The sequence below is a fragment of the Ochotona princeps genome, chromosome 26, assembly GCF_030435755.1.
Source record: "Ochotona princeps isolate mOchPri1 chromosome 26, mOchPri1.hap1, whole genome shotgun sequence".
Classification (NCBI taxonomy): Eukaryota; Metazoa; Chordata; class Mammalia; order Lagomorpha; family Ochotonidae; genus Ochotona; species Ochotona princeps.
The window spans coordinates 3,096,494-3,121,755 of NC_080857.1; the positions used below are offsets into that span (position 1 = coordinate 3,096,494).

The 25,262-nt window shown below is 57.9% G+C and overlaps 1 protein-coding gene across 4 annotated transcripts in view; it reads left to right on the top strand.

The window, feature by feature from the left end:
* The first annotated feature begins 1,834 nt into the window (after positions 1 to 1,834).
* Positions 1,835 to 25,262, top strand: part of BCL11B (BCL11 transcription factor B) — a 75,073-nt gene continuing 51,645 nt past the window's right edge. Inside the window, exons 1-2 of one of the 4 annotated variants that reach the window (XM_058655571.1) lie at positions 1,835 to 2,933; positions 14,779 to 15,144. In XM_058655571.1, coding sequence (XP_058511554.1) covers positions 2,876 to 2,933; positions 14,779 to 15,144 — 424 coding nt within the window. In that variant the 5' untranslated portion in view covers positions 1,835 to 2,875. Of the gene's footprint in view, positions 2,934 to 14,775; positions 15,145 to 25,262 lie in introns of all 4 variants that reach the window. The other 3 variants (XM_058655570.1, XM_058655573.1, XM_058655572.1) reach the window with 3 other exon arrangements.

Sequence of the window (25,262 nt, forward strand, 5' to 3'; positions counted from 1 at the left end):
GTCCGTTCCCTCACGCTGTGTGTCCTCGGGCAATGTTCTCAACCTCTCTGGGCACTACATCGCGGGTTCCCAGAAACACAGGGCTTACGAGCCTTGCTCGACAAATCAGGAAGGCCAGTATGAATTTCTTCAGAAGTTTATGAAAGGTGGGTGCGGGCATTTTCTCATACCGAGGCCGCTTTTCCTGGAAAGATTCTCTGGGTGGGGTGAGAGGGCCGGAGAGGGAGGCGCGTCTAGACTTCGGAGCACGTGGAGGTGGGCAGCAGCCCGCAGCCGCCCCCGCCGGGGAAGCAGGTGCGAGCCGGTCCGCACCGTAGCTTCCACCCGTGCAGCCGCAAGGCTTGCGGCCCCAGGGCTGTGGAACCGCCTGCGCGGGCGCGTCTGACGAAGAGTTCTGGACAGCTGGAGGGGAAAAGGGTGCCCTCTGTTCCCCTCTTGGGCGCTGTGCGGTGTCACGTTGCGGGTGTCGCCGCCGCAGCTAAGACCTTGAGAGCTGACAAAAACGCCGGCTGCCGCGAGAGAGGCGGCGTGCCCGGAGGCGTCACGGCCTGGCCACTGGCTCGGGAGAAGCCGGCGGAGCGGGGCTGGGCGCGGGCTGGGTGCGGGCAGCTGAACCCGCTCGTCCTGCCCATGCCAGCCTAGCCCGAGCCAGGCCCGGACCAGTCCTGGCCGCAGGACAGTCCCGGGAAGGCAAGAGGGGTCCAGCCGCGTGCGGGGCGCGCCCAGCCCTGGAGGCCGGGTCATCAAATAGACAAAGTTGGCCGTGGCCCGGGGAAGGGCGGGGGGGGGGGCGGCTGTCCAAGAGGACTGCGGGCTGGCCTTGTCTCCGGGCCACGGACAGGCCCCCACAACTCCGCCTGGCCTCGCCGGCTGGAGATCAAACGGCTGACGAGGCAGCTGTGGCCTTCCCAAGTCTGACAGGCTATTTCACGTCCTCTGGGGCCGCCGGGCGGGGAGTGGGGAGCGACTTCCAGGTTGCAGGGGGCCTCAGGGCGTCCCCCCTCAGCTCCCGCCGCAGCCGTCAGAGGAGCGGCGGAGATCTGGCCACACCTACGCCTGGGCCGGCAAGCCCAGGTCCTATCCCACGTGGAGCGCCCCTGCCTCCTGGCCCCAGCTGCGCGCAGACCTCGGCGGTAGGGGAGGTGCCGCGGCTGGCCTCTGGGAGTGAACGGAGGAAGGGTCAAGAAGGGGGAAGAGGGGAAGATCTCTTCCGGAATGGGTCTCAGAGTGAGGTCTCAGGGACCCCCTTGATTTAGTTGCTCTCCAGTTGTCCACTTGGTCTTCCTGCTGTGCCAGTCGTAGGAGCTCCGAGCAGGAGGAGGCACTCTCTGGGAAATTTAACTCCAGGCCTCCTCTCCCCTCACCCGGGACCCCCAAAGAAAGAAAAGTAAAAGCAAAGCAATCTAGCTACTTTTCCGGGGTGGGGGTCCTGAGTAGTCGATCACCTGTCCTCCTGGAGACCCCAGGCGTTCCCATATTGGCCCCCAGTACCCCCCCAAGTTCCCCAAGGAGTGTTTGGGTGGGTGGGATCAGCCTTCATTCACGTTACTGTGCGCCTCACCCCGCCCCCCTTCTCAGGGGGTCCTGCTCCCGGGAGAGGAGGAGGGGCGCGCGGGGTTTCCTTACAAAAGAAATGCATCCTGCCCCCCTCCCCCCGCCGCGTCCGCGCCACCGGTGCCGGGGGAGAGGAGCGCACGCCAGCGCGGGCTGCACGTGTGGCCGGCCGGGCCGGGGGTGCGCACGGGCGGGTGTGCGCGCGCGCGAGTGTCTGTGTGCTTTCTTGTTCTCTTGCAGGGTACAATGTTAAAAAGCCACCGCTAGTCGCCCCCAGTGCTCCGACTCTCTGGGTCTTTTTGTCTCTAGTGCAGATTAAACGTCACGTCCGCACTTGAACTTGAATTTTATCCCATTGTACAGAGGCAGCCCCAGCCATAGAGAGACCGAGAGCTCCCAGAGAACCCGGACTCCGCCATCTTCACGTTGCAGTCTATAGCTCCCAGTCCGCGCCCGCAGCGACCCAGGCGCACTGGGCGAGCCGCCCTCGGCCCGGCTCCCCCTGGGCCCGCGGCGCCGGGGGAGCGCTGGGGAGCGCTCGCAGGGACTGGGCAGCCCCTCCGGCCGGCGCCCGCCTGCCAGGTGGAACTGGGAGGAGCCGCTCTCGGAGTACCCCAGAGCCTCGGAAGGGTCAGTCTGCGAGCAAAAAAAAGCAGGCGGCCCCGCAGAAAGCCCAGATACAGCCGGACCGGGCCGGTCCCACATTGCATTGGGTTTTTTTGAGGGGGCGGGGTAAGAGGGCTGCGAGACAAGTCCCCAAGTTTTCTTTGCTTTTTTTTTTGCTTTGCTTTCCCCCCTTTCTTTTATTTATTTTTTTATTTGTTTGCACCCCCCCTCCCCTCTCCTGGTAGAAGTGCGCTTTCCACCTACCAGGTCCCGAAAGAGTGTCAGCAGCCGGTGCGAAACCCGGCTTAAGTTCAAGAAGACACTGGAAGTCCACGGAGCCAAGCAGTTTGAAGGAGTGTAAGAGATTTTTTTTTCCTTCAAAAGAATATATTTTAAAAGAAACCAGCCGGCCAACAGCAGCAGCGGCAGCGGCTTTTTAATTTTTTTTCCTTTTCTCAGTTTCTAAATTGGAAGATTTTTGGTGTTTTTCTTCTGCTCTTTTTCCTTTTGCAAACAAAACAAAAAACAGCATAGAAAGAAGAGCAAAATAAAGAAGAAGAGGAGGAGGAAGAGAGGGCAGGAGAGGAAGGGGAAAAAAACACCAACCCGGGCAGAGGAGGAGGCGCGGCGGCGCGGCGGCAGCGGCGGCTCGGACCCCTTCCCCGGCCCCCATCGGTGCAGCTCTCCGGGCGATGCCAGAATAGATGCCGGGGCAATGTCCCGCCGCAAACAGGGCAACCCCCAGCACTTGTCCCAGAGGGAGCTCATCACGCGTAAGTGTCTGCGGCGTGCGCGCCAGGGGCCGGAGGATGGGGCTCCCGGCGCCCAGGGCTGGGGACACCGAGCTGGGCCAGGCCGTGCCGGGCCGGGCCGCGTGCGGGGCCGCTGCGGGCTTGGCAGGGGCGGCCTGGAGCGCGGTAGGGGCCGGGGGCCATAGGAAAGTTTCTTTGCAGCCAGACGCGTCTCCGGCCAGAGGGGCCTGCAGAGCCGGTTGCGGGCCGGGGAGGGGGCGCACGGGCTGGAGGAGGTGTGTGTGTGTATGTGTGTGTGTATGCGCGCGCGCCGAGCCCGGCCGGACGCTCGCCCCTCCGCGCGGCGTGTGTGGCTGCAGCGGCGCTGGTGGCGGGGATTGGAGAGGAGGGGGAGGGGGCTGGGGGAGCCGAGGGGGAGGGGGGAGCCGGGAAGTGGGGAAAAGTTGGCGAGCGCGTGGGTCCGCGCTGACGGCGCGGGCGGAGGAGCGCGGGGTGCACCACGGGCCCGGGGATCTGCAGGCGTGGGGTGGCCGCGGGCTTCGGGTTCCCGGTTGCGGCGCTCGGCCCGGCAGGGCGCCGGCCCCGCGGGTCGGAGGACTCGGCAGCCGCCTTTCTCTCGCCGGTTCTTGCTATTTACACAAGAATCCAGCTGCGTGGCAGCTAACCGCTCACGCGCCCCCTCCTCATCTCCGCCGGTCTCCTGGGGTGATCTTGCCTTCTCCCCCCCCCTTCCTACTCAGAGAAGAAGGTGGGGGGAAAGGGGTTGGTGAAAAATGCGCGCTGCAAGGTGTGTGTGTGGGGAAGGGGTTGTCAGGAGTGGGAAGAGACGGGTGGGCTGTTAAAAAAAAAAAGGACCCCCCCCCCCAACGCTTCAGCCAGCAGGCTTCTTTGCATCTTCCGCGTCGCGGTATCTCTCGCCTTCCCTCTCCGAACGAGCGAGGCAGGGCCGGGCGGGTATCCCTGGGCTCAAGCCGGGTGGATTTCCTGAGAGACGCGAAGCGCGCAAAGTCCGGCAGCCGGGCAGCGACACGCCGCTTCTCCCTGCCAAGTTGGGTCTGTTTAGGAAGGGGGAGAGCGAGCGCCGGCCACCCAGGTGCGGGGTTAGCAGGGGAGCCCCCCAGGCCCCCGCTGGGCAGCCCCGGGAAGATCGGCTCGCAGCGCTTCGCCCTACTGATCCTCCGCGAGCCTTTCTCCGCCGTCCTCTCGCGCGCGGGGTGCCTGAGTCGCCGTGGCTATTTTGTTTTTAATTGTAATAGAAATAAAACATCCTCTGGGTGCCATCCAGGTTGTGTTCCTGCAGAAGCTCCGTGCTCCTCTCTGGGCTGGGGCCGGGCTACCCGCGCCAAGCTGGAGACGGCTGCGCACAGCCCCGGCCGAGGACTGGCTGCCTGGCGGTCGAGGGCCGAATATTTATGTTATATTTTTAAAAATTTAAATAAATAAATAAATATATAAAGGGGCTCTCCCCTCCTCCGAAATCCCAGCATTGGGAGCCATCTGCTCGGAGCAATTGCTGTGGCCGTGGTCGCTCCTTTGTTGCACCAGACACATTAGTAAGAATTTGTGAATTTATTATTCTTTATGTTTTGGGGAGGAGGAAGAAATAGGAAAATGGGTTTGCCTTCCTAGAAGGATGCTGTTTCTCAAGGAGAGGAGAGGGCTTCGTTTTTCTTTTCTTTCCTTTCCTTTTCTTTTTTTTTTTCATTGTAACATCACAGACTTGCTGGTTGCATTTGAGAGGAAATTTTTTTGCATTCTGACTTGAGGCTCCTTGGATTGAGAAGGTCCCTCAGCTGACAGTCCGATGCCTCGGCCGGCCTGGTACTTCCTCCAAACTCCCTCCCCTCTGGCAAGGGGTGGCTGCTAAGAACACTGTGTGTGTAGATACTGATTTCTGCAGGAGACAGTTTTGCCCCACGGAGCCTCTGTCTAATTACAGAGCTGTTTTTTGAGGAGGGGGAGGTGTGGGAGAACTGGGGAAGGGGAGTCGCTGGCTGCAGCAGAGCAGGGTGAGGCTACACTTGTGCAGCAGGGGGAGAAGGCAGGTAGGTTTGCCTCGGTTTGCTTCCCAGTTTCCTGGCACTGCTGGGCCAGCCGGAGGGAGCCCTGGGCAGAATGGCAGCTGGGACTGGGGGCGAGGGGTGCCTGGTGCTGTATAGCCCACCTGTATTGGTTCTGTTTCTCTCTGCCTCCCTGATCAGGGCCACACTGGGGAAAGCCATGTCAGGGAGGGAAAAGTAAGGAGTGGAGAAGAGCGGGGGCTGGGGGGGCACACAGGCCAGAGGGCTGGCTTGGGGCAGGGCTGAAGCAGGGAGCTGGGCCCAAGCAGTTTTCAGATGAGGCCATTTGTGACCCCAAAGCAACTGCTTCCCACCTCTTCCCCGAGAGGTGGAAGCAGGTAGGAGACAAGGCAGCCGAGGCCACAAAGCTACATGGCCGGCCTGTGTGTGAAGGAGGCAGAGTCGTGGAGTTAGGGTATCCTGGAACCCTGGCCGGCCCCCACCCAGGCTTCCCTCAGGAGATTTGTGACTGGGATGGAGCCCACTCAGAGCCCCAGGGTGGTTGGCCGCTGGGTGGCGGCGGGCCTTGGGGCTGTAGCTTCAGGTTCTCAGGGATGATGCAACCCAGAGGCAGGTCTGGCACTCAAGGGCAGCCAACAGCACTGGCGACTTTGTCCCTGGAGGATGGGGGCTCCAGGGAGGGTCGTGGTGCTCCTAGGAGGTGCAGGCAGGGGAGAAGGGCTCCCCGATGGGCTGAACGTATCCACAGTGACAGTGAAGGTGGGGTGGCGAAGCGGCAGCAGAGGGAGTCTGGGGACAGCTGCAGACGAAGCTGTGGGGTCTGGTTTGTTTCAGAACGTTTGACCCAGATGGAGATAGCTTTGAAACTCAGAGGCAGACACGACTATTAATAAAAACAAACAACATGGCACAGGGACAACAGGGGAGTGGGGAGGCAAGGGGCTGGTGGCTGACCAGGCATAGGGTGAAGGCCGTGGCCCGCCAGGCAGGCAGGCAGGCAGGCAGGCCCGTGGGTGGGGTGGGGAGTAAGGCAGAGTGCAAGTCCAGGGTGGGGGGGGTAGCCTGAGGCTTCTGGGAGCAACTGCACACGGGTGGTATCCATGGGCACTCCCCAACCCCAAGCAAGGTGATTTTCCAGCAGACCAATACTCCCTCCGAAGTGAGGGATGCGTGGTATGAATTCACAATGGTGCCAAACAGCCAGGGGCTCCAGCTCCGGTGCACAAGTTAGGCGAGTTGTGTTCCTCCCACGGCTGTCTTGCTCTAGCTGTATGTTCCGAAGGTGACCGTGCCTGCCTTGATCCCGGCTCCCTCTGATGCCGGGGTTCTGGGAAGGGGGAGCATGGACAGTGTGTCTCTGAGGGTCCACTGGGCCTTCCACACTGGGCCGGATCAGTTTCCCGAGGTGGTGGGCCCTTGAGTTCCTGTTGTCGGCGGCTGCTGGGGAGGCAGGCTCTGAGCGTGCCATGCTGCACAGAAGGGAACCCCATATCATTAGAAGTGTGATGCAAGCCAGCTGCTCCAATTCCACGGGAGAATACAAATGTGTGCATCCAAGGTGTTAGGCCAGGCGGGTTTTATTCATTTGTAATTCACACCTGAGAGAAAACAGCCATGAGCATAATTTAACAAGCCCTAATATTTTTAAAGGGTACTTCCCCTCCCCCCACCTGAGTACATTACACACAGATGCACCTCTCTTGTTGCGACAGGGGGTGGGGAGGCTGCTGGCTGCCTGAGCCTCGAGGGTCTCCAGTGGTTTCTGTCTGGCCCTCCACATATTTTTCTATCAGAACAACCAGTCTTGGAGCAAATGCAGCGGTGTGCAGCATATGCCTTGACCACACGGAGGGAGGCGGGCTTAGATGGTGGGGTATGGTGCTGTGCCACGCTCTGAGCGGGGCTCCCTCCGCCGAAGGGAAGGTGCATTGGGCAGTGATTAGGATTCTGTCCCAGGTGAGCCCGGTGGGAGTGCGGAAGGAAGCCAGCAGGCCTGGCGATTTCCCGGTTCCGAGGGTGCCCTGCTCCAACTCCTAGCGCCTTATCGGAACTCAGCTCCGGGCGCTTGCTCAGCCTGGAGCACGGCTCGCGCCGCCACTTATCCCCCTTTCATCTCCTATCTTGCTTGCTTTGCCTTCTATGTTGCTTGTGATAAAATACTTACCAAAATAAACTTTGAGTTGGGTGTCTGGGCGCCTGGGCCGGCGCGCGGCGGCTAGGGGGCGCTCGGTGCCCGTGTCTTGAGGACGGCCGGCCCGGGCTTGCAGCAGCCGCCGCAGCTTGCCTGGGCTGCCAAGTTGCGATGCCGATTTTCCTGCTGAGGTTCGTGCCGGGCGAAACGGGAAGCAACTTTGAGAGATCTCTTTTTCTGTAAGCTTCCTCGGGCAGAAGAGACCTTTTCTTTCATCGCCTTTTTTTTTTTTTCAAAAATCACTAAAATTTTGTTCCTGGGTCAGTCTGTGGTCCCCTGATGTGGGGGCTCACTGGGAGAGGGGCGCACGCTTTGTGTGTAAGGCAGCAATGCTGTGTGTGTGCTGTCCTCTCTGACTGGTCCCTGGCTTGTCCTAGACCTGAAAGCAGCTTTGGGGAATCGTGTTAGCTCCGAATTGACAACCTTGGAATCTCAATTCCATTTACTAGGTGTCCTGCCTGTTCCCTAAAGTCAGAAAACGCAACCACAGAAGTTGGTTTGGAAAGGGGTGCTAGCTTGCCACAGCCAGCGCTGATCCGTGCCTTTCACCCCACAGGGTGGCGGTCCTCGTGGCTTCTGGGGAGGGTGTTTCTCCCTGTGCGTGGGGTAACTCAGTGTCTAGGGACCTTGGACGGCTGGTCCCAGGCTGGCTGGATCCGTTGTATTTTCTCTCCCAAGTGCACGCATTGCAGCTGCCCCGAGCCTTTCCATTTGAGCTCCGTCTCAGCACAGGAGCCCTAGCCTGCGATAGGAAAGCTGTTTCTTCTAACCTGAAAGAGAAATAAATTAGGTCAGACAAAAGCCGAGCGCTGTCACCAGCTGAAGAAAGAGCCTTCACTCTCCCGTCCTGAGCCCCGCAATTTATCTCATGATCTCTCCACTTCACCGAGGGTTTGCACCCAGCTGGCTGTGAGCGTGCAAGCTGCTGTGGCCGGACACCTCGGGCACCTGGGAGGCTTGGGGCTCGGTGGTGGCTTCGAGGCTGTAGCAAATGTTTCTTCTTCTTTTTTTTTAATGAACTCAGAAATCCTCAGCCTTGGAACTTGGTGGGGGACTGGCCGTGGGGGGAGTTCTCGCTGGCTGTAGAGAGCCATGGATCTAACTAATGCTGCATAAGCACACGAGTGTGAGAAAGGGCAGGGTGGGGGCGGCTGCGCCTCCTCTGGGGGGGCTCTCTCACCACTGTGGGCCTGCGGCAGAGGGCTACGTTTTGGCCCACAGTCTCCAAGGACCCTGGCCTGCAGGTTGCTGCTGGTGGCACATCTGGGAGGACAGGGGTGACTGTGCAGGGCAGCACGCGGCCCGTTCCCTGGGGCCGGCTGTGCAGCCTTCTCTGAAGGTAGTCTCCGTGGTGGATGCATTTTGGTGTCTGTAGAGGGGTGGGCGCGGGCCCAGGAGGATGCTGGGAGTGAATGCTATGTCCTCCCACTGCTGAGAGCGGCTTTGTCATTTCTGAGTAGTCGCTTCCTCACTCCCATGAGCCTGTCCTTGCCCGGCTTCCGGGTCCACAAGTCTTGCTTGCAGGTCCTGGGAGAGCTGTTCTGGTCTCACCTGCTGTTTGTCCAGGGTCCTGCCTCGCAGACTATTGGGGAACACTTGGAGGCAGAGGCAGCCTGTGTCTGCTACGTGTGTGTGTGTGTGTGTGTGTGTTTGTGTAGCACCATGGCAAAAATGACATGAAGTGGGACTTGGTGAATGGGGCCTGGTCACGGGGACTTGGCCTGTCGTCTTGACACAAGGGCACATTCTTTGTATAGTTGCTGAAATGGAAAGAAATTCATGCCGTGTTACAGCGGCTCGTGAGCTTGGGTGACGACTTAGCTGGCTTGTGTTCTGTGACTGCGGTGTGGTCCCAGACAGTACAAAATGAAGTCACTTCAAAGTAAAAGAAAAAAAAAGAGAAATAGAAAAGGGGGGAGATCCTCTGTTTTATGTAACTTTCTATGACCCTGTTCCACTGAAAAGATAGAGAGGTCTGTGATGGGTACTAGTGCGTTCTCTGCTACAACGGGCACAAAACTGACTCAAGCCATGGAGCGTCCGTGTGACTGACGCGCCTGGGAAAGCATGCCTGTCTAGGAGCTCAAAAACCCAGAGGGGAGCGGGAGGAGGGCCTGTTTCAATTCCCACCTCGGAAACAGGTGAGTTTGTTGCCTGTCGGTGAGAATCTGAGCTGCAGCCGGCCGGTCTTTCTTGTCTTCCCCTTAGCGCCTTGGGGAAAGCCTGGCGCTGCCTCAGAGCTGTCCTCTGGGTCTCCAGCTGGCTTCCGGGTCGCAGCCTTCCCAGCCCTGCGAGGTGTCCACAGGGCGCAGGGATGTGGTCGTGTTCAGAAGGACTTCTGGGTGACGGCAAGGCTTGTCCCCTAAAGCCACTGTTTTATTTCTCACGACATAAGTCACACCGTCTTCTGCACTTAGCTTTTCACGTGTGGCCTTTTGGCCAGGGCCAGGGTCTGCAGGTGCCCCTGGGGGTTCCTTTCTTGATTCATTTGTTCTTTCTCCTGCTCTGGGTTTGGTGAGAGCCCAAGAGACCAGGCTGCAGTTCTGCAGGGGCGCGTCACCCGAGCAAGTCCTTGCCCACCACGGCCTCCTCCACCCAGGGCTTCCTGGAGTTCGGGCCAGGCTCAAACTGACTGGGCCTGCTGCCCGGTCAGCTGGGTCCTGGTCTGCCTTTTGGGAGAGAGACCCATACCCAGATGTCAGAATTGGTGATGGTTACATTTTGTGGTGTGTGCTGCGTGCTGGGCACCGAGCAGACGGGGCCTGGTGGTGTGGTGGCCATGACATGCAGGCGTCTCTGGGGAGGGTTGCAGGCTGTGACACCTGGGACAGGCTGGGCTCCTCCCTCCAGGTGGGCAGGTGGGCAGTGGTGAGAGGGATCCTGGGTGCGATGCTACCTGCTGGGGTCCTGCCTGGCTGTGTCCTTCCCCGCCGCCACGTGGCCCATCCCGCCATGGCCCATGTGGACCTCCTCCCAACACGTGCCGCCTCTGATGTTCGGCGGCTTCATTATCCCCTCCGTTAGGAGAACTTCATAAAACCTCTCTCCCTGCCTCTCAGCGTCATCTGGCCGTAGATTATTTTCTCCACCAAGAATTGATTCCTGTTCTCTCCCACCCTCCCCTCCTCTTCCCCCCTCCCCACGGTTGTTATTTTCCCTGGGATCCAATAAATTAAAAATTGATGGCAGCTCGGAAGAGTGCTGGGCTCTGCTGAGTGTGTGTGCGCTGGTGGCTTCCATGTCGCTAGCCTCGCCCCTCCCTGAGTGTGGACTGGCAGGAGAGTGGGAAGCGTCCCTTGCGTATGACTGGGGAGCTCGGCCTCGCGGGCAAACTCGTTCGTAGGAAGCAGGTGTCTGATGCAGGGCTGTGGTGGGTGGCTGCCGAGCACTTCTTGTAAACACAGGCGCCGTGACGTTGGTGGCACACGATTTTAAGAGCATGGCACTCCTTTCCCACATCCTTGCCCTGTCCCCACCTGAAGCAAGGACTCCTTATGTTTCTCCTAAAACATTGTGGCTTAGACATGAGAGAAATGGATTTGAATCGGTGCAGGGTGGAGGGGTGGGTGGGCTCGTGTGTAGCAAAACACAGGTGTGCATGTGTGGCAATGACACTGGTGCGTAGCAGTGCACATGCATGTAGCCATGTTTGCGTACGCGGTGTGTGGCACGCACACGCCACACTGTGCTCTGGGGACAGCAGGTGGCTGGCTTCTTGGCTGCAGGACAGGTGCAAGGGCAGTTATTAGAGAAGGACCTGGACAGGTGGGCTCCTGGGCCCTGCACGTGGGAGCAGCTCCCCCAGGTCAGGCTGCGAGGAGCCTCTGCAGCTGCCGGGAACTGCTCGGCCGAGCTCGCATGAAGGGTGTTCCCCCCTTTCCGTCTTCTTCTCCCACTTCCTTCCCAGCCAAGCTGAGACATGGGAAGTTTGTCTAAGGATCAAGGGTTTCCCCTCCAGTTAACAACGATGTCCAGTATTATTTGTAGAGCCTGATTTCATTGCTTCCAAATGCACTTACTAGCTGGGAGGAGGCTGAACCTTGTAAATAAAATGTGGTTTTGTTGTAAAAGAAATTCTAGCTCATGTGTGCTTGCACGTGCGTGTGTAAATGTATGTCTGTTCACACGTGCACGTTGGGGTTTAACATTTCAGAACTCGGCCCGGTCCTCTGATATCTGACGTTTGAACACGTTGCCTGCCGCATCCGTTCCTTTTTCCTTGTCGTGAGTCACGCATTTTAGCAATCGCTTGGCTCTGTGCGGCATGGAGTGTACCGACATCAGCAGTGTTTTGCAGGACTGCCCGACTCTTGGTTTGCTTTTCACAGAAGCAAAACCCCCATCCTCACCTTGGCTTTGCGAGGCCCGAGTTGGCCAGGCTGGACTGCAGGAGGGGCCGGAGAGGCGGGATCTGTCTTGTCTCTGGGTGGCAGCTTGGACTGGTCTGCCCAGGAGAGCAGGCGCCTGATGCTCAGGGCTCTGGGGGCTGGGGGAAGGTGGCTGGCCGAGCACTTTGCCTGTTTGGGGCTTGGCCCAGGCACTCTCTCTGCTTGGATTTCTTCGATTATTGATATAGTTCTAGGAAGGGGCGTGCATGTGTGCACACACACACACCCTCCACCCAGGTTGGTTGCCGCCTGCCAGCGGAAATGAAACCGCATTCTCTGGGGTGACTCTGAAGGCCTGCGTGGGTGCTTTCAGATCAACGCAGCTGCTGGGACCAACTCACTCCGACCCCCGAGTTGGTTGAATTTGGGGTCCAGGTTGGATGTGCTGCAAGAAGATGGGGGGTGCTACTGCCATTTCCCTAGGCAGCATAGCTTGCAGGGGGCCAAAGCCCCGAGGCCCCCCTCCCCAGCCCAGGCAGCAGGAACAGAAAACCATCCCTGGGAGCTGGGTGAAGAGGCCTTCATCCTAGCAGCCTCTTGTTCCAGGGGGAGGGACGTTTTTGTTTTGTTTTTGCTTTTGTTTTCATCTCTTTCCCTCTGAGACTCAGCTCCCTGCGCTGGGAGGTGGCTGCGGCTTTGAGAGCCCAGCCTGCAGCCGTGGTGGAGCTGGGGAGCTGAGGCTGTGGGGTGGGAGCCTGGCTCCCCAGTTTGGCGGGTGATGAGGGACATATAGCTGTAGAAACCTGAGTGACTGTAGAGTCAAAACCAGTGGAGACCTTCTCACTTGGTTCCTGGTGCTGGCAGACAGAGGCCGTGGGAAGAAAGACAAGATTTCACCAAAGGGGGAAGAAAATGTTGGTGCAGCAGCACCTTGGCCAAAGAGGAGTGGGGGTGGCGGGGGGAGAAGTGGCGACTGTGACCTTTGCAAATCTTAGCACTGGGCTGTCTCTCCTTGGGATTAGCAAGGATGTAGCGTGAACCCTCGGAGCAGGCAGCAGCTCCTCCCGTGTGCTGGGATTCCCGGCCGGGAGGGCAGATGTGGCTGAGAAAGTTAACGAGAGGCAATAAAAAGTACACGAAAGATCAAACCAGGAAACAAAGCCCCTCGTCAGCCCCCCGGAGAGGGAGGGGGAGACCGGGTGGGGAGCGGGCTGTGTTGATGTTTGGCTTTCTGGAAGGCTCTGTGGATGTGGCCATGGCCTCGAGCACGCAGTGCCGGGGCCGGAGCCTCAACTAGTCCCCGTGTGAACTGTCGATTTCGTTTTTGTCCCTTTTCTCAGCTCATTTCCTTTGTGTCTCTCTTTTTAATTCTTGCACAAAACAATATTTTGACACCCCCTCCCGTTTATTAGCGGCCCTTCTTTGCAAATGGTGTACAATGCATCCTTATATTTCTAAACAACCGTTCTCCTAACCCTCTCCTCTGTCTTCGGAAACGTATATGTAATTGGTAATTAGAGGTGCGAGCTTTTCAATATCAACAGTATTGCTCAATGCTAGATCATTAAAGGGAAAGGAGGCACGGAATAATTACCTTTTGCATCTGACAACCGTCCCCGGGACCTGGGCACCCCCTCGAACCACCGTGGCTGTGCGTCGGCAAGGCTGTGATTATGTTTTAACCAGAGCAAAGCATCTTTTCATAAAATAAATTGGTAAATTAATTACGTAGCATTGTCTTCCAACTCCTTTTTAAGTAAACTCGGGTTTCTTGTTCAAGTGTAATTAATGGTTTCTGAGACCGGCTTTGTGAGGGCTGCCTCTACCTTGTCGGTTCTTTCTTATTGTTGTTGTTGGAGAAGGGTGTGCGGGTGCCCTGGTCCGCGGGGTGCTCCTCGGCTGCCAGGGTCCTCGGAATCCACTGAGGGCCCCGTCTGCTCTGTGGGAGCCACCGGCGCGCTCTCCCTTCCCGGCCAGAGCCCGCTGCTCCCTGGCCGCACAGACATGCACGTGTTTGGTCCTGGGGGTACTCTCGTGGACCCTGCAGGTGCTCACGTTCACAAAATCCGGAGCATGGAGGATGCCACAGGATTTTTTTCCTTAAATTATCTGTTTTTTTGGCTCCGGCCCGTCCCTAACTCCATGGCCACGGAATATATTTTTCCTCCTTGCCATCCTTCTCCTGAGGCGTCCAGTGTCTCTTGCTGTGCCTGACTTGGCTTAGGTTCTGTCCACCTGCTCCTGTGGCCTGCACCCAGGTCTCTGAAGACCCTGCCTTTTGTGCCTTTTGCCTGATGGCTACTGACCTTGACTTTGGAAAAATTCTAGCCTCAATGTGTTCAAGCCCCTTGTAGGGAGGAGGGGGTTCCCTGCATATCCCCACCCCTTTATTTAGGCTACTTCTGGCTGATGCAAGGGGTTGTTGCCTTGAGAGACATTTATGAGTTTCAAAATATTTTGTGCTCCCTACAATTAAAAAAAAAAGAGGAAGAGGGGGGAGGAAGAAATAGTTTGACTGCTAAAAAAACAAGAAAACATAAAGCCCATTGCAAGGGTGGTTTGCTGTTGACCCAGAAGCGTAGCTGCAGTTGGAAAACAAGCGCTTTTTGCCGGAAGTGAAAATTCCGCCAGCCCACGCCAGAAGGGAGTTGATGAGCGTGAGGAACCCGGTGGAGAAATGGATGTGTGGCCAGGGATGGGGGCTTGGCAGCTCAGCTGATGCCGTCCTGTGTCTTTGGCTCTGTATGGTTTGTCTCTGGGTATTCTGGGGCCCCAGGCTCTCTTGCTTTCCCAGTGTGCGAGCCACCGGCCCCTGTGCCGCCAGCCTGAGTTTCCAGTGTGCAGCCGTAGAGGAATGCGGGTAGGAACTGTGTACAAGGGGCGGACGTAAGCATGAATGGAAGTGTTTGGCCGGGGTTGGGTGCAGGCTGGTTTTCAGCCTCCCTGCCCTCCCCAGGCACGTGGAGCATCTTCAACGAAATGCTGGTGTGCGGTTCCCCGTGTGCTTGGTTGGGGGTGCCCAGGGTGCCCTGGACAGTTTGAAAGGTGTGTCTGCTGTTGATGGTGGCAGCAGCCAGTATGTGTGCATGTATGCTGTTAGGGTACAGTGAGGAAAAATGTGCAAAAGGCGAGCCGGAAAGAGGTGAACCAGCTTCCGGGGACCGCAGTGGCACGTGCTGAGCCTCAGTTTGTCCATCTTGTCCAGGGTGGGGAGCCGCTGCGCAGCCCTGGCAGCCACGGGGGCGGGGTTGGGCCGGGCCGGGTGCTGGCGGCCGCTTAAGTCCATCTCTCTTCTCTACCCCTCCCCTGTCTCCCGTCTCCAGCAGAGGCTGATCACGCAGAGGCCGCCATCCTCGACGAAGATGAAGGTCTGGAGATAGAGGAGCCCGGCAGCCTGGGGCTGATGCTCGCGGGCCCCGACCCTGACCTGCTCACCTGTGGCCAGTGTCAGATGAACTTCCCCCTGGGGGACATCCTGGTTTTCATAGAGCACAAGAAGAAGCAGTGTGGCGGTAGCCTGGCCGGCTGCTACGACAAGGGCCTGGACAAGGCCAGCCCGCCACCCTCCTCACGCTCCGAGCTCAGGAAAGTGGCCGAGCCGGTGGAGGTCGGGATCCAGGTGACCCCCGACGAAGATGAGCACCTGCTCTCACCCACGAAAGGCATCTGTCCCAAGCAGGAGAACATTGCAGGTATGGAACTTAAGCTCGCCAGGTCCCCTGCGACCCCTCCCGCAGGGTCCCATGGCCTTACGTGCTTTTGTGTGTGTGTGTAGAGGGTGACTCCTGGGCTGACTGCCTGCCTCTGGGGCCCACCCTTCCTGAGGACCCACCCTCCAGGCTGCCCTCCCCCCAGGGGACTGGCCTGGGGCTCTTGGATACTTTGCTTCTGGGCTGGAGACTTGGCCTTTGGGACCCTTAACCCAAAGGTACCTTGGAGCACGGAACAGAAATGGGGGAACAGTGTTTGGTCGGCCCTCTCTTTGCTGGTGGTCTTGGCTGCGCCCCTGGCTTTGGTGTCTCTCGGGTCATCATCTGTCCTTCAGTACTTGACTGCCCCAGTTTCTCCAACTGTGAAATGAAACTATGTGTGTGAGTGAGTGTGTGTGTGTGTGTGGGTATCTGGTAGGCACAGCTGATTGAGAGTGCTCACCCCTATTCCCTCTCAGGATTCAACTTCCCGCTGCAAAAGGAGGCCTCAGGGGCTGCTTCTGACCTTGCCTGGTGACCTTGAGGACAGGCCTGGGAAGGGGGCTGTGGGAACTTGCTGGTCCCCTGGGCAGCTGTCCTCACTGGAGAAGCAAGTGTGAGGCTCTGTGCCCCCAGGCCTGGGTTCCCTTCTCCACCCAGGCTTCTCAGCCACAGCTTTGTCCCGAGTCCTGCCCTCCTGGTCACCCAGGCAGTGCTGCAAGCTAGAGTGTTAGCTTATGGGCTCAGGAGGCCTGGGGGAGACCAGGCTGGGGGGCCCCTAGCCAGCCTGTGCCGCCCACAGGCAGCCAGCCGGCAAGGTTCTTGTGGCTGAGGAGTCCGGTCTTGCTGCCCAGTGACCTTGGCTGTGTTGTAGGTCTGAGCTTCAGTTTCCCCATCTGTCAGTAGTCTTGGTGTGAGGGGTCAGCGCTCCTCGCAGGGGTTCCTGCGGGGTGCGCAGTGCGCAGGCGGGTGGCTGGCTGGCAGAACGTGCGCATTGATCCCCATGGAAACTCTGGAGGGCTGTGTACACAGGCCAGGGCACGGACCCTCCCACCCAGGAGACAGGCAGGATGATGCAATCTGGGTGCGATTTTTGGGCCTCACTTTGCCCACCTACATAATGGGATCAGTGTGATTCTCACAGGCGTGTGCCAGGAGAGTGTTCTGGTGGGAAAATGGTCCTTCCAAGACGCAAAGGGCGCTGAGGGCAATGGCTGAGGGGTAGGGCTGGGCCCTGGGCAGTGAAGGGGCTGGGTCCCCTGTGCCAGGAGAGTCATTGGCACTGCTGGGGAGGGGGATGTCTGGGACTGGGGCACGCAGGCCTGACAGAGGCTGACCGGAGGAGACTTGAACCTCGTGTATGTCTTGGTGCTACTTCTTGTGGGTCATCGCCAAAACCCAGTACATCGGAGGAATTTCCAGAGTAGAGGCTACAGGCCCCATGGGTAGGTTTGTTTAAGAAAGCGGCTAAATATGATTTCACAAAAGGCAGAGTTAATCTCCCAGGCAGCTCTGTCCTCACTCCACTCCCACCCCCTATCTTTTTTATTTGTTTTCTTCTTCCCCAGGATGTAACAATGCAGCCACTTTCAGGAGTTGTATTTTATGTGTGACGAAAGGTATTGTCTGCCTTTTCCGTTTGGCTGCAGGACGAGTGGATTTTTTTATGCTGGAAGAAATATGTAAAATAATCCCTTAGAAGTCTAAGCAGATATGTTTGTTCAAAGCATTTAAAATGTTATTTTAATCAAAGGCACAAAGCAGTCCGCATGCTGTGTCAGCGGAGGGCGACCGCTCTGTTATACTGTGCGGTGTGGCCATGCCTTTCTAGTCCACGTCTCCCCATTCCCCTCCCTACTTTGGCACTAACTTTTCTTCCTTATTTCCCTTTATTTAATAAAAAGGCAAGATTAAAGAATAAAACTTCAGTGGCTCAAATGTGTAAAGTCATTTAACAGGGTAGGAGCATTAATTATTTTGGCTTAATTGAATTCTGAGGATTGCAGTGGTTGCATTTTGCTAGACAAGCCCTGTTTATTATTTCTCTGTGTAGATTAACAGTAAAGGAAACACAGATAAGTTTCAGTTATTTATTGTAAAATAAATGTGTCAATTCATGTGTAAAGCAAGCTGCTCAAAGATAATTGAGTCTTTATATTTTAAGAGGGAAACTAGCAATCTCCAGGTTTTCTCCATCCTGGCTTCTGGAAATTCACTCAGTTGCCGCCCAGGCCCTGGACCACTGGTGGCTTCTCTTGGGCCCCTGGCCATGGCTCCGCAGGACTTTCCAAGTGTTTGCATACCCTACTGCTGCCCCCACGTCTTGCTGGCCCCGGCCAGTCCTGGCAGGTGGCTGCTCCTTCTTGGGACTGTGCCTCTCACTTAGGCCACCCAGGCTTGCCCAAGTCCAAGCCTAGGTGGCTGAAGGGGCTTTATGTGGCCTGGCGCCAGCATGGCTCACAGTGGTCCTGAGACGGCGGGATGTCCTGCGTAGGGGCTGCCAGGAGTGCAAGCTGGCAGTGACCTTGCACTGTGTGCCTCTGCTATGGGCAGGGAGGTCTCTGCTCATTTGCTGGCCAGAGGTCTGCCTGGATAGGAGGAATCCTCTCTTCCCTTCTTGTCCTGTTCCTCCCTCACCCCTTCAGACTTCTTTTATTCATTTGAACTAAATACAAAGAAAGGGAGAGACAGAGAGATCTTCTACCTGCTGGTTCACTTCCCGAATGGATGCAATAACCAGGGCCTGGACCAGGCCAAAACCAGGAACCTGGGGCTCCATCCATCCAGGAGTCCCAGGTGGGTGCAGAAGCCCAAGCTGTGGGCTGTCCTCTGCTGCTTTCTCTGGGCACCTTAGCAGGGAGCTGGATAGGAAGTGGAGCAGCCGGAACTCAAACTGGCAGTCATGCAGGATGCTGGCATTGCAGGCTTAACCCATAGTGCCACAGTTCCAGCACTGAGTTCTTTATATTTCTGAAACAGCTTCCTGTGGCATTATTCCTGCTTTTCTGAAGGGCTGGGGCCCATCTGCTGAGGGGAGTCGGGAGCCCACCTGACCCTGGAAAGGGAGGAGTGGCGACCAGGGGTCTCTGAGCTGTTCTCTGGGAGGGGAAAGAGACCAAAGGGTGTTTGTGTTTGAAGACCACACACAGCCATATGGGCAAGGCCCAGCCCACGTGACTGCTCCCTGCCAGCCCTGGGTGTGTGCAAGGCCTTCCAGCTTCACCTCCTTCTGTGTGTGTCCACTCTCCAGGGTGTGACCCCCTGGGGCAGCGTCGCGGTGCCATAGCTGTTAGCTTTTTCTTTGTTGATGTTTTGCCTTCTCTGGCTCTGTGGCAAGGAGCTGGGCTGCATCTCATGGCCTTGGACTCCCTTCATCACAGGGGCGCAGGCTGTGTTTCCTGTCACCTCCTGCCATTTGTCACGTGGGGGCTGCGTCTCCTTGCTGGGGAGGCGCCGGAGGCCTGGCCTCCACCGAGCTGGAGCTTTAGCCTCTGGGCGAATCCTGCCGGCCCTGGAGTCACCTTGCTTTTCTGGGCCTCTGTATCCTAGCATGCACCTGCTCTTCTGTGTTATGAGATGAGGCAGGCAAAGCTCCCAGCTGACACAGGGTCAGGCTTGAGGTAGATGATTAGGCCAGAAGATTCTAGAAAGCCAGTCTGGTGTGCTTGCTGTTCTCGGTCAAAGCTTGGAGCTCTTAAAGGATCCTCTTCTCAGCCGTTCCCTCCAGCTCCTGCCTCTGAACGCCCATTGGGCAGCCGGGGCAGCGAGGTGCTGGGTCCAGCTGGTTCTGTCACGTCTGTTCCCACCCCTTCCATCACCACAGGAAGCCGTGCTGGGAGAAACTGACAACGGGCTGTCACTGGTTTGCCTCCTCAGCCCCAAAGCCAGAATGTCAGCTTCCTGCTGTGGTGCAGTGACCGGCAGAGGTGACCGGAGGTGCACATGACCCAGGCTTGGAGTGCAGGTGGGCTGCACCTCTGTGCTCTAGTCTGTCCCGGGGGATCCAGGAAGAGTCGAGCTGAGCCTGGGGGAGTCCTGTGGACCCTCACAATCACAGCGGCTTGGGAGAAGGGCTCTACTGAGCCCTGGTTTTGCATGTGGCTCTGACCATCCTCGTTTGTGACTTGATTAGTTTTTTAAAGATCATGTTTATCTGAAAGGTATAGTTACAGAGATGGGGCAGAGGGAGCGGGGAGATCTTGAATCCACTGGTTCACTCCTCAAATGGCCACAGCAGCCAGCTTGGCCAGGAGCCTCTTCCCTGTCTCCCAGGCAGGTAATGGGGTCCAAACTGTTAGGTCATCCTTTACTGCTTTCCCAGATGCACTAGCAGAGAGCTGGATCAGAAGCTGAGCAAGTAGGATGTGAACTGATGCCCATGTGGGACACTGGACTTACATGTGGTGGCTTTACCCGCTACACCACAATGCCAGCCTCTGCTTTGGACTTTTAAAAACAAATAAAATAAATGCTGAAAAAGCACATGGTTGGCCAGTGGGAGAAACTAAACAATTTGCTTTTACTGGAAATTGGAGATAAACCCTACTCATAGGTTGTCTGTAAAAACTTGTGTTTGAGTGACTTAGACTTGTGATTTTTCCTTCAGATTAAGATGAGTTAAATCCATGTGCTTTGTGGCACGGATGATCTGTTTCGTTGGTATTCGGTTGTGTCTGGTAATCACTAGCTCTGTGTGTACCAAGGTGTGCTGTGGTGTTCTGGGCCGGGGCAAGGCTGACCCCAGAGCTCGCGCCTGGCTGGGGACCAGTGGGGACCAGGGCTGGTACCTGTACCCTTCCCGTGCCAGGTAGCCGTTCTGAGCTCGTTATTTCATTCTTCAGCCTTGCAGTAAACAATTCTGGCCCACTTTGAGTCGGAGCTCCGAGAGGGTGAAGGACCAGCTCTGGGTGTCACAGTGGAGTCAGCTGTGGGTCTGCCTCGCTTCCTTGGGGCTTGGGGGCCTCTTGGCAGAGGTGTCCTTCACCCTGCCTGGCTGAAGGGGGTCCAGGTGGCTGGCACTGGGGGCACCCCAGATGTAACCGTTGTGACTCAGGGCTGGAGATGCCCTGCTTTGATGCCAGTGTGGGGTTTGGGCAGGTGGTGGCAGCAAGGACAGCAGGTGAACCTGAACTCGTGTGGCCACCGTCTCCTGTGCCTGAGGTTGTTCTGTTCAGGTCATTGACTGTCTTCCATGGGACCTGGATTTTGCCAGTGATGGGCTGCGTGGCCATTACCTTCTTGGTCTGTCTCTCTGCTTGCAGGCCCTCGGTAGGACTGGCTCGGGCCTCATGTCCGGCAGAGAGTACTCAAAGGGAAGGTCAGGTTGATTCTGATGCTGCTTTGGAAATGTGTGCGTTGGTCTTGTTCTCTGTGGCCTTTCGCAAACTCTGCCTCGGTGTCACGGGACCTGGTGAGTTGAGAACTGCTCGGAGGCTCGAGAAGGCCTTGCTGGGACCATTGGCTGGTTCCCACCGGTCCACCTGGGTCCTGCTGCCGGCCCCTCCCATGCCTACCTGCTCAGTCCCGGGCCCTGGTGTTCCGGAGCTGGGCATCAGGTCAGGTGACCTTCGGTCTGCCCTGTGCCTTCAGGAGGAGCTGGTTGCCCTTCTGGTGCAATCCCAACCCCCTCAGCTGTCCGGTGTCCAGGTGGAGCGGAGTCCTGCCCTGCTGGCCTCCCAGGGAGGCAGGGGAGTGAGCCACTGTGTTGTCACCCTGGAGTGGAGTGTCAGCAGTTGACCCTGCGAGCTCTGGTTAGTGTGTTTAGCACGATCAAGAAGGCACTGGTCAGAGGAACGGAGCATTCTTTTGGTGGGGTCAGGGCCTTCTGGCAGCGCTGCGGGCCGGAGCCAGGAGTTGGTGATTATTATGGTTTGGCTTTTTTATTTGACAGTAAATCGTTAGCAGTTGACTTAAGTTTTTTATTAGGCATTTGACAGGTTTTTTTTTTTTTTTTTTTTTTTTTTTTGGTGTTGTTATTGTTGCTGCTAATTTTCGTGCCTGACTAATGAATAACCAGCAGCTCTAGGATCTGCTAGGAGTAGCTCTGTGTTGCTCACCTGCCTGAGCCAGGCAGCTCAGCTATCATCCCTGGGTGCTGCGCCCACCTTTTCTGCCAGAAAACAAACAGATGGTGTGGTTTCGGGTTTGGACTTTTAGCACATCTGTATCAGATCTCGTGTATGCGCTGGCCACTGTTCCAATGAAGTTCTCTGGGACAGAGGTGGCCGCAGCAGATGTCCCTGCTTTGCAGAGGAGGAAGGTAAAGGCCAGAGCTGTCGGGTTCTTTGCCCAAATCCCAGCAGTAAGCAGGGGCTCGGGGTGCCTGTCCACCCTGGTGACCGGCACTTGTGTGGTCATATTTCATCCCAGTTTCCATCCACCAGCTCCCGTCCATGAAACCCGCACACCAGATACTGTTTTCGTTTGGGGTGGGAAGGTTTCGTACCTTGCACAGTCACCCCGAGATCTACAGTGGGGCTGTGCCCCAACTTCTCATGGAGGCACGCGGTCAACCTCCTGGAAACCCAGGCTCTGGGGAATAAGAAGGCTCTTTCCTTCTTTGTTAGACAGTACGCACAAAGAGCTCTCATCTGCTGGTTCACTCTCCAAATGCGTGCCAGATCAGGAGTCAGGAACTCCAGCAAGAACCCAAGCACTTGGCCTGTCACCCACTGCCTCCCAGGGGGCACAAAAATAGGAAGCAAGAGTCAGGGTCAGCTCCAGGAACTGGACAAGGTGCTCCTGCAGGGGACACAGGTGTCTTCATGGCGAGGCCAGGCACCTGTCAGCGAGGTTGCTGGTGGTGTCCACCCCAAGCAGCTGGTGGGCCTGGCATCTGGAGTAAAGTGAAGGCCTGGGGATTGGTCTGCACCTGTCCCCCACACCTGTGGGTTGGGCAGTGACCACTGCTGTCAGCTGTATGACCCCTGCCTGCTTGGGGATGGTGACTGGTAGGTGGGCTCTGACCTGGGTTGGACTTCCTGTATGATGCAGGGTAGCCCTCCCACCTCGGCCTGAGCTGGGGTTGACCAAGAGCCACCACTGGTTTCCTGCTGCTGCGGAAGCTGGTCAGTGCAGCATAAGGATGGCCAGGGCAGCTCCCCACCCTGCAGCTCCAACGTTCTGCCTATTCCTTACGCATTGGATCTCGCAAGTAAATTTTTGCTGAAGAAGTGGGCAAATTTGTGGCTGACAATAAAGGTAGCCCTACTGAAACATTACAGGGTCTTTCTGCTCTCAGCTGTGAGAACATTTTAGTTTTAATAAAAATCATTATTAAATGCATTTTTTTTCTGGTTTATTTGAAAGCCAGAATTGGGAGAGAGCAAGGTCTTCCATCTGCTGGTTTACTCTTCAAATGACCACAAGGGCTGGGGCTGGATCAGGTCCAAGCCAAGAATTAGGAACTTGTGCGTCTTCCACGTGGGTGCAGAAACCCAAGCACCTGGACCATCCTCTGCCGCTTTCCCTGGCACATTAGCAGGGAGCTGGCTCAGAACCGGTGCCCATTTGGGATGAGTCTCGGTCTGAGTCTCGAACCGGTGCCCATTTGGGATGCTGATGTCACAGTGTGGTTTAACCTGATGTGCCATAGCCACCGTGAGGTTAACAGAGTTAGAACATAGCACCGCTAACATTGGAATTGGGTGGTTGGTGAATGGTGACTCTTCTATTTATTTATTTTTTCCACTGGGGAGTTCTCCAAATTGTACATACCTGAGCCCCTCCCAGCCTGGCCTAGCCACCGCAATCTGTGCCCTGTGGGAGCCCAGGGAGCCTGTGGGGGCAGGCAAAGCTTTCTGGGCTCTGTTGGTTTCCATCTGGAGTGGCCCAGGGAGGAGTCAGTGCTGAGGGCCTGGGAGCACGCGATGGGGTGGGCTGGCTGGAGGAGTGAGTCGGACCCCTGCTCACTGGGGAAGCTGCCGCTCCTGCTGCAGGGAGCCTGGGAGCTTGTGGGTGGAAGAACAGCAGGTGGAGGGTCAGCGACCCCCCCGTGGCTAGGGCACAGCCCCTCCCTCAAGGGTGCTGCCCCAGTCCAGGACCACACTACATTTCTGAAGATGTCTGGGGGTGGGGGTTTGTTGTCCTGGGGATGGGGGTCACCCTGGATGGCCCACCCAGGGTGACCCTCTAGTGTATGGTCACTGCAGGGGGACCCTGCTGAGATGCTGACATCTGTCCACGCCAGCAGCGCCTGAAAACATTGAATTCACTCCTAAATACGGGTGCCAATGGCATGCTTGAAAGTAGTAGGTGCGGCTGCTGCAGGGTGTATTGGTTAAGCCGCCTCCTGCTGCCAGCAATCCCTGCTGTCCCTGGCTGAGCTCCTGCTGCTCTGCTTCTGGTCCAGCTCCCTGCTCATTCACCCAGAAAAGCAGCAGAAAGATGGGCCCAAACACTTGGACCCCTGTACCTGGGTGGGGAACCAGGATGGAGATGCAGACTCCTGGCCCAGTGGATGGAAGATTTCTTTCCTCTGTGACTCTGCCTTTCACATACATAAAACATAAATTTTTCAAGGAGAAGTAGTGGAGAAACGGCTTTGAGTGGCCAGTGGCCCTCCCTTGGAGCTGGGGGCTGGCTGGGGGCCAGGGACTGCCTGATCTGGGAGCCTTAAGAAAGTCAGGTGTTCCCTTCCGGGTGGGGGTGGGGCTGGGCGGCCAGAGGGGCCAAGCTCTCTTCAGGGGTCCAGGGCCTCTCTTTCCCTCTCAGCGCGAGTTCAAAGCCAGCCAATTAAGAAACCCAAACAGTGTGGTCGTCTCCCCGTATCATTGGCTTGTAAAACTTTCCCTGCAAACGCGGCGGCTTTATTTGCTGGTGAGAACAAGGATGGCATTGTCCAGACTTGGCCCTTGCCTGGGGAACAAGGGCAGACCGAGGGACAAGTCGGAGATTTCCAGAAGCGCACAGGCCACGAGGTAGTACACACGGGTGGGAGTGGGGTTGGTGCCGCGCTCCGGACGGGGCAGTGGCAACCCGAGAGCCGTGCGGCGCAGGTTGGAGCTTCCGGCCAGAGCGCTCGGGGCAGGTCGGCGTCTGGGCAGTGGATGTCCGAATGGCTCCACTGCGACCCAGCCTTCGTGGCCAGTCGCCCCTGCCTTCCCACCACTGCCTAGCCAGCCGGCCCTCTCCCCTCCCCACACCGAGCTCTCTCTGCGCAGCTGGCGGGGAGGGGAGGGCTTCCGAGGTTGGGCACCAGTAATACCCCTGAGCTGCAGAGCCGGAGGCACACAGTAGCCTCCCTGGAGGGTGGCACCCCACCGGCCCCGGCACAGCCTCCACAAGCACCCCGCACGGGTCTGGTCCCGTTGCCTCCCGAGCGCCTGGCCTGCAGCCTACGCTTGGAGTGTGCGGCTAGACGCCCACCGGCCACTGCTTTTCCTGCTCTCAGGGACCAGAGCCCGCCGCCCTCGCTGATTGTGCCTTCCCGGGGGCGGGAGAGCAGAGGGGGCGCCCATGCATAATTCGGGGGCTTAATGGACCAGCTGCCCGAGAGGGGCAGAGAGGGGCGGGCAGAGGCGCGCAGCTGACCCTGCCCGCGTCTGGCCTCATCCGCAAGGCGCGCTCTTTTCTTCCTCCTCCGACAGCTCCCCTCCCCCTCTGGGCCGGGGTCCGGGGAAGGTGGGGGTTGGGGGAAGAGGGCGGCCTCTGCGCAACTTTTGCTTTGGGGGCGGGGGCGTGCGGGCATTCGGAGCAGCCCGGGACCAGGCTCCCCACCGAGCTGGAATGCTGCCGGCCCCAGAGCAGTCGTACACTCTGGAGTCTTTCTCTGAGCCCTCCCCCCGCCCCCTGGCGGCCCCCAGCCTGGCAGCAGACCCGCGAGCACGCCCCTGGCCCGGGGCCAGCCCCCTTCCCTGGCAGGCGGCGGAAGATGGATGGAGGCAGAGACCCAGGGTCAAGGGCAGGGAGCCCACCGGACCCCTTTGTGCACCGGGCCGGGCTGCCCCTCCTCCGCCAGCATCCCCTCTCCACCCCCTTCCCCCGCCCGTCCGCCCAGGCCCTTGACCTTGCAGGGCTCAGGAGGTTGCATTTCAGGACCCCTGAAACCCCTGCGGCCCGGGCCTCTTCTCCCAGCCGTCGGGATCTTGGGGACATTCGCCGCCATTGCCGTGGAGGCCCTC